Source organism: Rattus norvegicus, chromosome 2 (assembly GCF_021556685.1).
Source record: "Rattus norvegicus strain SHRSP/BbbUtx chromosome 2, alternate assembly SHRSP_T2T, whole genome shotgun sequence".
Classification (NCBI taxonomy): domain Eukaryota; kingdom Metazoa; phylum Chordata; class Mammalia; order Rodentia; family Muridae; genus Rattus; species Rattus norvegicus.
The window spans coordinates 185,484,567-185,497,908 of NC_141535.1; the positions used below are offsets into that span (position 1 = coordinate 185,484,567).

The 13,342-nt window shown below is 45.8% G+C and overlaps 1 protein-coding gene across 3 annotated transcripts; it reads right to left on the minus strand.

Moving 5' to 3' along the window:
* Positions 1–1,419: 1,419 nt before the first annotated feature.
* Positions 1,420–9,049, minus strand: Mrps21 (mitochondrial ribosomal protein S21). 3 transcript variants are annotated; one of them, NM_001287116.1, is given in 3 exon segments: positions 1,420–1,713; positions 8,021–8,142; positions 8,999–9,049. In NM_001287116.1, coding segments are annotated over 2 exon segments (264 nt in total). In that variant the 5' UTR covers positions 8,104–8,142; positions 8,999–9,049; the 3' UTR covers positions 1,420–1,532.
* Between the last annotated feature and the right edge of the window lie 4,293 nt (positions 9,050–13,342).

The following is a 13,342-nucleotide window of genomic DNA, read 5'->3' on the forward strand; positions in this document are numbered from 1 at the left end:
ACTTTCTCACTGGGGTCAGAATGCTGGCTATGGGAAGGTTGACAGCGGGCATCTCCAACCGGAAGCTGAGTGCAAAGGTTCCACTCCAGCAGGAGTTACAGTTAAGCACAAGCATGCTTATTAACAGCGTGCTGGACTGGACCTAAAGCAGGGGCCCTAACATGAATGACACAGCTCCTGTGCTGACATTCTTTTTTTTTTTTTTTTTTGGTTCTTTTTTTCGGAGCTGGGGACCGAACCCAGGGCCTTGCGCTTCCTAGGCAAGCGCTCCACCACTGAACTAAATCCCCAACCCCCTGTGCTGACATTCTACGTCTCACTGAGCCCTTCTTTCCTCTAAGCACACCGCGTTCCTCTCATGATTCAGTTACTGCTTTAGCATCCATTCAGTGCACTGTTCTGCCCTCCTCCCCTTAGCCCTTTCATGAAGATTCAAGGACAGAAGCAGGAGTTAGCATCACTGGTTAAGGTCTGTTCTTGGATTCTTTTGGAGTCTAGTTTAGTAGCTAGGTATTTGAGAATTTATTATGAACATACTTTACTCAAAGGGTAAAGAAAGGCAGTTCAACTGCATTTCCAATGAGAGTTGCTTTGGGAGTCATAAAAACTGGATAGGAGGGGTTGGGGATTTAGCTCGGTGGTAGAGCACTTGCCTAGCAAGCACAAGGCCCTGGGTTCGGTCCCCAGCTCCGAAAAAAATAATAAACAAAACAAAACAAACAAAAAACCAACAACAACAACAACAAAAACAACTGGGTAGGAAATGCAGGGCTTTTTTCCTACAGTTGGAAACCTTCCTTGTCTCGTCTGGACTTAGAGAAGGGGCTTTAAAATTCTAAAAGCACAACAATTTAGCTGGACATGGTGGTGCACACCTTTAATTCCAGCACTCAGGAAACAGTAGTAATATAGCAATTTAACCAAGTGTACAGCTCAGTAGTGTTAAGTTCATTCACTTAATTCAATGTGTTTCACTAGCATGGCTGTCTGTTCACCAGGGGTATATATGGTGCCTATGGGGACCAGAAATTGTGGTTCCAGTCACAGTGAGCCACAGGGGTATGTGTACCACATGCATGAAGTGCCCAAAGAGGCCAGAGGGTGGCGACAGACCACCTGGAACTGGTGTTTCAGACCTCAGGAGTCACCCAGTAGGAGTTGGAATGCAACCAAAGTCCTCTGCAAATGAGCTGTCAGCGCCCTGAACTGCTGAGCCATCTCTCCAGCCCTAATATTCTTTTTTTGGCACCAAGGTTTCTAGAACTTTTCCAAATCTTTATAAACAGAAACTCTACCATTACATGTATCTTCTGATTGGCCCTTCTCCTAGGCTGGCAACAACTAATACTGCTCCTATTCCATTTTTTCATTCTTTTGTTTTCCCCTTTTAATCAAAGAAAGAGACCAATAAGATAGCTCTGTATGTCCAAGCCTTCTTGTTCACCTGTGATTGAGTTTATTGTGGAGAAAAGTAACAGAAATTGGTTGCATAAAAAAAGGAGTTGGACGTAGAAACAATGTGGGCTCAAGCCTTAGCAGCCCAGCCATGGGTCTGCACGGTTCTTTCGCATCAAGAAGTTAATCTTTCGAGCCATTTCCATGTTGTAGATCCTCCGGCATGTTTCATAGCTCTCCCTCTGGCGGCGGCGGCAAGGCTTCTCATAGTAGCGTCGTCGCTTTATGACGTCAATAAGCCCGTCGGTGGTGAGGATTCTGTAGGAGGCAGGTGATGGAGTCAGATGCTGAGGCCCCATCACTGTTTCACAGCCCCTCGGAAGCCAAGAGGCAGAAATAACTTGTGTTTGAAAATTACAGTGGGAAGAGGTAATAACACAGCACTCACCGCTTTCTAGAGGCTCCAGTAAGAACCCCGGAGGTGAAGTAACAAGCAGCCACAGTGCTGGCTCCCGGGGAACTTACAGTCAAGAGTTTGGCTCTCACGTTTGACTCCCACGACTCACCTGGTGTGTGACAGCTTCGAAGGGGCAGTGGTTCCCTACGCTGTGCTTTCCAATCAAAGGAGGGAAAGCACATGTGAAGCTTGTCTTGTCGTGGGGTGGCAATCACCTTTAATCCCAGAACTCGGGAAGCTGAGACAGGTGGATCTCTGTGAATTGGAGGCCAAGCAGAGCTACATAGAGACCCCTAGTCCCACAAAACCCAAACCAAATGAAAACCTCAACTGAGGCAAACCATTTGTAATTAAAATGAAACCAAACGGGGTTGGGGATTTAGCTCAGTGGTAGAGTGCTTGCCTAGGAAGCACAAGGCCCTGGGTTCGATCCCCAGCTCCGAAAAAAAGAACCAAAAAAAAAAGAAAAAAAAAAGGGGCTGGGGATTTAGCTCAGTGGTAGAGCGCTTACCTAGGAAGCGCAAGGCCCTGGGTTCGGTCCCCAGCTCCGAAAAAAAGAACCAAAAAAAAAAAAAAAAAGGAAACCAAACACGGTGATTCCTAGTTGATTCTTGGTGAAAAACGTAGCTTCTTCCTCTTTGTATTTGAAAACTGATATCTATGGTGGTACATGTCTGTCAGCCCAGGGCTTGGAGGCTGATGTGAAAGGATCTAGTTTCAGATGAGCCCTAGTAACTTATAATTTAGATCCTGCATTAAAAAAACAAAAACAAGACAAATGAACTCTAACTAAATAAAAGAAATATAGCTCAGTGGTAAAGTACTTGCTTTACGAATATGAAACCTTAGAAAAAATTGATACAACTTAAGTCTGAGGAACTGTGGGTGCTCTGTAAATACCAGCTTCGTCACATCATGATACAAATGAGAGACTGTCATAGCGTCACCCCATCTTCCCATGTCCCATGACTGTCACATCATGATACGAGTGAGAGACTGTCATAGCGTCACCCCATCTTCCCATGTCACATGACCGTGTGTCCATGAGTGTGTGGGTGCTTATGGAGGTTAGTGATCTGCCTGCAGCGCTGATTCTTCAGGCCCATCCTCCTTACTTTTGTAAGGATCTCATTGGCCTGGAGAGCACCCAACTGGGACAGGCTAGACACTTAGACAATGAGAGGGGGAGAGCTGGGTGGAGCTTCTCACCTGTGGGGAAGGAGCAAACAAGCCAAGAAGATGGCGTACCGTCTCCAATTCCTAAGCAGTTCTTTTGTCTTTGGTGCTGGAGAGGATACCAAGAGCACTGACTAGCAAGACAGACCACGCATTTAATCCCAGTACTCGGGAGGCAATGGCAGGTGGATCTCTGAGTGTGAGGCCAGACTGATTTACACAGTGAGCTCCAGGCTCACCAGGACTATACAGGATTGTCACAAACAACCAAACAAAAATGAAAATAAATAAATAAATAAATAAATAAATAAATAAATAAATAAATAGCACAGATTAGGCTGCGGAGATGGTTGAGCTGACACAGGATCTGAGTTCCATCTCAGAATCCATGTAAAAGGCCCCACTGTAATCCCAGGGCTGGAGAGGTAGAGCTGGACAGACAGACAGCCCAGCTTACTGAGATAGACCCTGTGTCAAACAAGCAACAAAAAAAGGTAGGTGGTGCCTGAGGAGGGTCACCTTATGTGTCCTCTGGCCTCCAACACATGTGCTGAATACTCACAAGAACACACGCACGCTTGCTCACACGCACCCACACCAGAAGCTCTCATTCAACTTCATCTCTAATAGGCAAGGATGTAGGTCAAGCTTTGTAGCAGAACTAAAGTCTGGGGCTAGGATGGGACTCGGTTAACCCAGTGTGGTGTTGCACACCTGTAGTACCAGCACACTGGGAGGCAGGAGTTCAAATGTCATACATGGCCAGCTAGGACACACGAGGCTGTCTCTAAAGAACCCTGAAGCCAACCAAATAAACAACCCCAAAAGAACTCAAGAAGTAATACAAGGGCTGGGGGGTGTAGCTGAGGGGTAGAGCGCTTGCCTGAGTTACATGCAAGGCCCCTGGGTCTAGTTCCCGGGGCAGGGGTGGGGGTAGGTGCAGATGGAGCTCAATGGCAGTACTCTGGGATGGTGTTACTAGTGTCACATCAGTCTGCAAAGGTAGTTCAAGGACTAGCAGATGAGAGCTTAGTGTAAACAGATCAGCTTGGAGTTCTGGTGCCTGGCAACCTTACATGAAGGAGAAACCAGCTGCCAGTTTTAGTAAAATTCAACTGATTATGTAAAAGGAGCCGAGCTGCTTACAAGGGGAACCTGGGGGTGGCAGATTCACATGTCAGGGTAGCCAGGCTGCGTCAGCCACTGTGTATGCAGAAGGACTCAATGAACCCAGAAGCTGGCCCATCAGGAGTAAAAGGGGTCAACCGGGCACACTTCCAGTGTTCTTGTCTTTCCTAGTTTGGGGGTCAGCCAATCACACACGGCTTCTAGCAGCCCCCACTCCCTACATCCTCGTTTCAGGGCACCGGTGAAGGCCCCTGGTTATGTAATAGGCATTTGTGGCCGTCTCCCAGGGTAGACACACAGGCCTTTTCCTTTGTAAGGCTCCCTTCTGTGCTCCAAACACCGTAAAGGTCCAATCACGGTTCCCCTCTCGCTTGCAACTGCTAACGTAATCAGATCACAAAACAACTTCTTTTTTAAAATACAACTATCTGAAAGCTAAGAGAGAGAAGACTGGGGTGAAACAGGTTATATAGAAATGGTGACCCACAGGGAAGACATTAGAGAACAGCAGAGGAAAAGATGTGTAAGAGAAGCTACATCAGGGAAGACTGTATCTGGCAGTGCCCTATGAGTGAAGGATTGATCCTTCCCTCCTCCAACCAGGCTAACGTACAATTATAAGACATTTCCATAACACTCAAAGACTTAAAAAAAAGGAAGAGAAATGCAGCTTTCTTCTTCTTTGCAAATTATATTTTTACACTAAAAAGATGTAGCTTTTTGGTTTTGAGACAAGGTCTTAAATATCTCAGGCTGGCCTCTGACTTTTTTTTTTTTTTTTTTTTTTTTGGTTCTTTTTTTTCGGAGCTGGGGACCGAACCCAGGGCCTTGCGCTTCCTAGGTAAGTGCTCTACCACTGAGCTAAATCCCCAGCCCGGGACTTAATATGTAGTCAAGGATAACCTTGAATTCCTGATTCTCCTGCCTTTGTTTCCTTGTGCTGGCTGGAATTACAAACACATGCCACCCTGACCAGTCTACTATTGTTTAAATGCAGCTTTCTGAAGTGGCATTAAGCCGCTAAAACTTTCTCTGCTCTGTTTTCCAAGTCACAGTTTCAGTGTCATAAGGAAGCCCCAAGGAGCTTAAAGCTTGGGTTCAGAGTCCAGGGGCCTGAATTCCTTCACTTGTTCTTATAAACATCTCCTCTGCTCAATTGAAGTCTTCCTTATTCCAAGGATTCTCTCTGACAATCTTACGCAGCCCAGGCTGGCCCGAAGCTTGCTATTTCACCAGGGATAACTTGATCTTCCTGTTTCCAACTCTGACTGTCAGAGTTACGGTCAACAGGCACCATTGTCATTTTCTATGTCCAATGCCTTTCAACCAAGAAAAAAGTACTTTATGTCCTCATTTTTTTGAGACAGGGTCTGCACAGTTCAAGCTGGAGATCCTCCTGCCTCAGTTTCTAAGACAGGGCTGCAAGTGTAAGTCACCATCTCCACTGCTTTGTACTTACTTATGCTGGGGATTCAGCTTATAATTGATTGGTAGGGTGCTTCCCTGGCATCATGGACGGAGGCCTGGGTTCTATTCCCAGAGCTGTGTAGCCCAGGATAGCCTCAAATTTGCAATATAGTCAAGAACAACTTTGAGCTGCAGATCCTCCCAGCACCTCTTCCTAACTGCTGGGACTGTGAGGGCCTGTCGCCACACACAGTTTATAGAGAGAGACCCAAATCTTCACGCGAGCTAGCCAAGCACTTCACCACCTGAGCTACAGCCTCAGCCCAGGAGGATAGTCCAGCTCCAGGGAACTCCGTACCCTCCTCAGGGGTACCTGAATATAAGTGGTGCACACAGACACACATAAATAAAAATAAAATATTTTACTTGTTTTGTTTTTTTGGGACATTGCCCTGACTGACCTAGATCTCAATATCTAGACCAAGTTGAATTCACAGAGATCAAGTGCTGAGATTAAAGAAAAATAAATCTTTAGAAACAAAAACAAGCGGTGTTCCTGGAATGGTGGTGAGCACAACTGCTCTCTAAGCAGCTGGCCCTGGGTTTGATTCCCGGTCAAGGTAGCGTGCCCACATTTGGCCAAGGTCCTGGTCTGAGGAGGCTCTGAAAGGAGCTGTTTGGCCCCTTTGTGTTTGTCCTGAGACTATGCCAGGGAACAACGGATGTGACAGACATGAGATGGCTCAGTGGTTAAGAGCACGGGCTACTTTTCCAGAGGTCCTGAGTTCAATTCCCAGCAACCACATAGTGGCTCGTGACCATCTATAAAGGCACCTGACGCCCTCTTCTGGCACGTGTGTGTAAATGCACAGAACACTCATTAAATAAGTAAATCCGTCAATAAATCTCCTGGTAACAAATAAGACTGTGACCTGGCTTCAAAGAATGGATGACCACCTCGTTCAGAGAGGGGAGGAGAAATGCTTTCCTTTATAGTCTTGAAAGTAAAACTAAGGAATGCAGTCCATTACGCATAAAAAAGTGGGCAAAGGAAGTAAGTGCTGTTGAGAATGAACATTAAGTGAACCAGAGGAGGACCTAAGCTGCAGATACCACCAGCAACACAGGAGAACTTTCTCCAGTACCTGCAGCAAAGCTGTCTTCATTCTAAAATAATGCTTATCATGTCTTTCCACCTCACGGCCAAGGAATGAGAGAAAGAAAAGCTAAAGAGAGAAGCCTGGTGGTACACATCCCAGCACTCAGGAAGCAAAGCGGGCGGATCTCTAAGTTCTAGGCCAACCTGGTCTACACAGCAGTTCCAGACCAACCAGGGCTACACAGTGAGACCCCTCTCAAAAAAACAACCAACAGCGAAACAAAACAAAGCAAGAGCTAGAAAGATGGCTCACTGGCTACAAGTGAGCGTCTCTTCCAGAACCTATGTCAGTGGCTCACAATTTCTGGAACTCCAGCTCCGGGGGGCTGATGCTTCTAGCCTCCGGCACCTGCACTCACGTGTGCATACTCATCACCGAAATGAAATAAAAGTGTTAAATGAGGCATGCCAGACTAGGGAAGTCATATTAGTACCAGATCATCAGGACCAGACTCTATCCCACAGTCTACTGTCCAGATACCTTTCCGTGGAGTCTCTCCTCTCCGCTAGGCCATGGTTTTTACGTGTAGGTATATGTTTGCTATGTCACACGTGTGAGGCAGGCAGAAGGGTGTACAGGATCCTTGACATCAGTTGTTGGTACTGGGAACCAAACTTGGGTCCTCTGACACAACAGCAAGTGCTCCTTACCACGGAGCCATCTGTCCAGCCCCTAGCTATGTATTCCTGCTTATGCCATAACTCTCTTTGGAACCTCAAATGCCTTCTCATACACTTCTTCAAGAGCCCGATTAGCACTCGTCTTTCCTAGTAAACGGCAGCGAACACACAATCAACCCCAGCATTTGGAGATGGCGGCAGGAAGATCAGTTAAGGTTATCCTTGGCTACACTGCCCATTCTAGGCCAGCCTGACCTACATGAGATGAACAAACCCACAAAGCAATTAATCTTCTCTAGTAGCCTTATCCCACCGAAACTGGCTCGGCTGTCTCTCACGCACCATGGCTCTGCTTCTTGTTCTTCATGGGGAGGGGTCAAGTGAGACAGTCTCATCAGCACTGTCTAAATTATTTTCAAATTCTTCCTGCCTCCACCTCCCAGGTGCTGGGATTAGAGCATGCACAGGCAGACACAGACTTACGGGCTCTTTCTCAAACGTTGGATAGAACTCAGGTTTATCATCCAGGGGTGCTGGCTGCTTGTTGGGGCTAAAAAGTGTCCAGAGTCTACCCACTGAGCTGGCACCAGTGTGAGGCAGTTTATGAGGTGGGTAGGCTTGGAGGATAACCTTACATTTCCCACAGCTGGTCTAGACAAGACTCTGACTCGTTTTACCTGTTCAGGGTCCTGTAGGCACCTTCCACGTTCCCCTCCTGAACCATCACAGTCCTGGCAATGAACTTCAGATGTTTAGCCATGACCTTGAATTTAAATCTTCATTCTTCAGGACCTATAGACTGGACAAGGAGCATGGAAACCAGAGACCCAATATGAGAGAACAAAGCCCATCAGAGTCACGCGTTACCACTGGTGGTGGTTTTACTCAATCTAGAATTAGAGCCAGCTCAGGAACCGTAGAACTGGGCAGGAGGAATTCTAAATATCTTAGAAAGTACAAGTAGGTCTGGAGAAATGTCTCAGTAGTTAAGCAGTTAAGAGGATCCAAGTTCTATTCCCACCACCTACAGGGTGGCTCACACCACAGCCAGTCCCAGGGGTTCTAACGCCCTCTTCTGGCCTCTGTGATGCACAGACATACACCCAAGCAAAACACCCATACACATAAAATATAAATAACTTTTTTTTTAAAAGAAAAAGTACAAGCGAATTGTTACCAACAATCCTCTCACTGCACGGTGATATGGCTCAGCAAGTAAAGGCACTTGCCGCCAAGCTTGACGACCTGAGTTGGAGCCCTGGATCCATATGGTGGAAAGAGGGGACAGACTACTGCAAGCTGTCCTGATTTTCACCCCCCACCCTCACCCAGGGCCGCACCAAAAAATAAATTAAAAAGATAATTGCCCGGCGGTGGTGGCACACGACTTTAATTTGGGAGGCAGAGGCAAGCGGATCTCTAGAGTTCGAGGCCAGCCTGGTCTACGGAACGAGTTCCAGGGCAGCCAGGGCTACATACAGAGCTACAAACATTCTCGAAAACCCAAACCAAACCAAACCAAAAAACAGGTTTCCGCTGAGAGTTGGAAAGAACTCCTCGTTCGTCCCTAGGCACCAGGCTGCCACACGAAATTCTGTCCTACCGCCATTCACGTTTTGCAGCTCAGTGACCCCCACACCTCCCCAGCTCCCTACCAGCGGCCTCCGAATTCGGACTCGGATACCCTCCGTACCGGAAGCGGAAGCTACGGAATCTCGCGGCGGGAGGAAGCTGCGCTGAAAGGCTCAGACCGCTGCAGAGTACCGCTTACAGTTGACCTTGCAAAGGTTCGGTTCTGAGCGCAGGCTCTGGACTTTTCGCCTGACAGTCAAAGAAACAGCGTCCTCACCTTCCTATGGAGTCGCGGTCGTTGGTCTGCGAGAAGGTCAGCCCGATCCGTAGCTCTAATCCTGATAAACCTTTACTAGATCTGAGCGATTTCATTTTCTGGATGGGAAGTGTCCTGAGAATATTTTCTATTTAATAAGGACAGATCTGCTCACCGGGTGAAAACCAGATCCACACCCTTCATCTGCCTAAAAGTTAAGAAAAGAAATTACAGACTGTGAGTTTCCCATTGCAGCCGTTACCTAAACCATTTCACTAAGTAAAGTAGAATCACTAAAGAAACAAATGGGAAACGCCTACAGAATTTTAAATCAAAATGTTGTTGTTGTTTTAATGCCTACTTTGCCATTTGTTGCCTAGTAAGATCTGGTAGAAATCTCAATTTTTTTCTTCCACACTGTCTTGACAACCTTATGTGTATGTTAAACCCACATATCCATGTATGGTTATTTACATGGGTTTAGAAGTAATGAATACAGAAAAACCTAACCACAACACTCACAGATGCACCCTCATCTGTTATTTCTAAGATTTGTTTTTATTTTATGTGTATGTACTTGCGCCTGCGTGTACGTATTGGTGCACCGTGTGCATGCAGGAGCTCAAGAAGGATTGGAGAGGTGTTGGATCCCTGGAACTGGAGTTAATAGGTGGTTCTGAGTTACCATTTGGATCCCGGGAATTGGGAACTGAACTCAGGTCCTCTGCAAGAGCAATTAATCTTCTTAACTACTGAGCCGTCTAGCCATATCATCATCAGTTAATAGGTACTCGCGCAAAACGTAAGCCTGCCTCACGGTAAGCCAAATGCAAAGTCCCAAACTGAAGCTGGACACCATTGGGCTTGTCGTCAAACTGAATTGGATGGCTGTTCTCTGCTAAGCACTGTTGATGCTATTCCAGTGTCTCTTGCACAACTGACACTTCTGTAGACACAGATTTAGGCTGGGTAGCATATAGTAAGTGCAAAATGAGTTATATGGACAGTAGCATAATATGTTAGAAAAGAGCTCTAGGTTCTGTTCAGACTCAAAGAGTCACCAGGTGTATGACTTTGGATAGTTACTCAAACTAGGAGTCTGCACTTTTTTGTCTAAATAAAAATATTGGAATTACTATCGTGTTTATTTGTTGATTGTGTATGGCTATTTTGGGCTATAGTGGTAGACTTGGGTAGAAGAGATGGGGATCTGTGACCTACAAATATTTATAATCTAGACCTTGTTAGACATGAACTCTCAATCTGGCTCCTTATTTGTAAAATGACACTAAAATCTACTCTGTTGGTCTCACAAAATTGGTCATAAGAATTGAGTGGGATATAATATAAAAGTACTTCATTACTTTTAATTTTTAAGGCTTATTTTCTTTTTATATGAGTATTTTGCCTACATGTATGTTTGTGTGCCATGTATGTGCCTAGAGGTCAGAACAGGACAGTGAATCCCTTGGCCTGGAGTTACAGACTGTTGTGAGCTCCATGTACATGCAGGGAATTTAACTTGGGTCTTCTACAAAAGCAACAATGCTCTCTACTGCTGAGCCAACTCTTCTCCCCTTTGTTATTATTTTCTTCTTCTTCTTTTTTTTTTTTTTACTGAACTTTAAAAAAAAACTGCATTAGTCTCAAGTTCTATCTAATACAAAATCTGGATTGACCCACTGCATCTGGATTTACAGATGTTGTAAGCCATCATATGTATGCTGGGAATCTAACCTGGGTCCTGGGTCCTCCGTAAGAGCGGTCAGTGCTGTTAACCTCTGAGCCTTATGCCCGACTTCAATGCCAAGTTTTAAGCCTAGTTATCTAGAAAAATGTTGGCATCATATATTTCACCAACAGAAGGAGTAATTGTGTGTGTGTGTGTGTGTGTGTGTGTGTGTGTGTGTGTGTGTGAGAGAGAGAGAGAGAGAGAGAGAGAGAGAGAGAGAGAGAGCGCACGTGCATGTGTTTACACAAAAGCTCAGGTATATGTGTCTTAGCACATGTATGGAGGTCAGAGGACAACTTGCCAGAATTGTTTCCCTCCTTTCAGACCAGGTGGGTCTCATGGTCTGAACGCAGGTCATCAGGCTTAGTGGTGGCTGAGGTCTTTATCCACAGAACTATCTCACCAGGCCTTTTACTTTAAAGGTGTGTGTGTGTGTGTGTGTGTGTGTGTGTGTGTGTGTGTGTGTGCAGATATATGTGCACATGCATGTTTCTGTGCATGCCCAGAAGAGAGCATCAGATTTCTCTGAGCTCTACAGACATTTGTGGGATGCCCTGGCCTGGTTTACTAAATGGTTTCTGGAATCCTAAATCAAGTTCTTATCATGAGATGGCAACTGCTCTCAACTGCCTAGCCATCTCTCCAATGTTCCCCATGTTTTTTAAAACAGGGTCTAGGCTGGTCTGGAAGAAGATGTGTAGCTGAGGATGACCTTCCATCAACTTATGATCCTCCTGCCTCACCTCCCAGGGGCTGAGATGGCATCCACGTGCAGCCATGGCTTTGTGCAGACACAGCCAGCACTGTATGAATCTGCTTCCCCAGCCATAAAATGCTAACATTTCAATAAATTTTTTTTTTTTGGTTCTTTTTTTCGGAGCTGGGGACCGAACCCAGGGCCTTGTGCTTCCTAGGCAAGCGCTCTACCACTGAGCTAAATCCCCAACCCCCATTTCAATAAATTTTAACTAGTTAAAAATATTTGGGTTTGGTTGGGGATTTAGCTCAGTGGTAGAGCGCTTGCCTAGGAAGCGCAAGGCCCTGGGTTCAGTCCCCAGCTCCGCTCCGGAAAAAAAAAAATAAAAAAAAATTAAAAAATATTTGTGTTTATGTATATGTAAGAGTGCTTTGCCTGCATGGATATGTACCATAGTAGGTCAGATACCCTGCAACTGGAATTACAAAGGTTTGCAAGCCACCATGCGGCTTTTGTGCAAGCTCATGTGTGCGCACGCACGGTCACACACACACAATATTACTCTCCTTTTCTGATAGTGAAATATATGATGGCAACATTTTTCTAGATAAGTAGGCTTAAAACTTGGAGGCATTGAAGTTGGAAACTGAACTTTGGCCCTCTGCAAGAACAATAGGTGCTCTTAACTCCTGACTATCTCTGTAGCCCTCAGCAGTTAAAACCCAACAAAAACGTGTGTGTGTGTGTGTGTGTGTGTGTGTGCGCGCGCGCGCGCGTGCGAACCTACATGGTTATATGCATGTGCAGAGGTCAGAAGACAACTTGTGGGCTCTCTCCTTCCACCATGTGGAATATGGGTGTCCAGCTCAGGAAGGCCTTACAAGGACCTTTATCTGCTGAACCATGCTGCTGGCCCCTTCAGTCACTTTTGTATTAGCAGTATATAAACTCCCCAGCAGAAATGCATACCTTCAGTCTGCCGCCTTAGGACAGATGATGCAAAGTTAAGATGATTGAATATATAGAGAGAAAAGCCAAGACTGGAGCCTTAGAGAACACCCACACTCTGTGGTGGGTGGGAATGGGGCCATTAAGAAACCTAGAAGGTGCTGCCAGTTGGGTAAGAGGAGAGTTGGGACTGTGTGTAGTCACAAGATCTAAGGTAGGAAAGTTTCAGAAGGTAGCATTAAGTGTCAAGTGATACAGCACACAGGCTTTGTGAAGGTTCCTGGGTTTCACTATTGATTGGGGTTAGGTATGTTATAAAACACTTTAGTGCTGATTTTATGGGCTTATTAGTTACTTTGGAAGGTGCAACAGAACGAAAGCAGTGTGAGCTGGGCTGCAGACAGTTGGCTGCAGTGGTGATGAGGTACTAGAAAAAACACTGAGGAATTACGGTGCATATTGGGGGCTGTAGAGTTTGTGATAGAGCACTTGCCTAGCATGCATGGGAACCAGAGTTCAGTCCCTAGCACTGGGTGGTAGTGAGATAGAGCAGAACCATAGTGCAAAGAGGAGAAAGGGGATATTTTGGCTCAAGAGGTATTTTCAGCAAGCCAATAACTGGTGACACAGGGGAAGTAATTAGTGTGGATAAGAAATATAAGTTACAAGTTTCACAAATAAAAGGTAATCCAGAGGACTGGAGAGATGCTTGTTGTCTTGCAGAGGACCTGAATTTGGCCCCCTGCACCTCAAACATGTTTGGCCCTCAAACATCTATAATTAAATTCCAGGGA

What these genes read in the sequence shown, in the direction of transcription:
- Mrps21 (XM_087634447.1), bottom strand. Translation starts at nt 8,103, where the DNA reads ATGGCTAAACATCTGAAGTTCATTGCCAGGACTGTGATGGTTCAGGAG. An exon ending in GCCTACAGGACCCTGAACAG is followed by an intron (nt 1,714 to 8,020) that starts GTAAAACGAGTC and finishes TGCCTCCTACAG; the next exon opens with AATCCTCACCACCGACGGGC.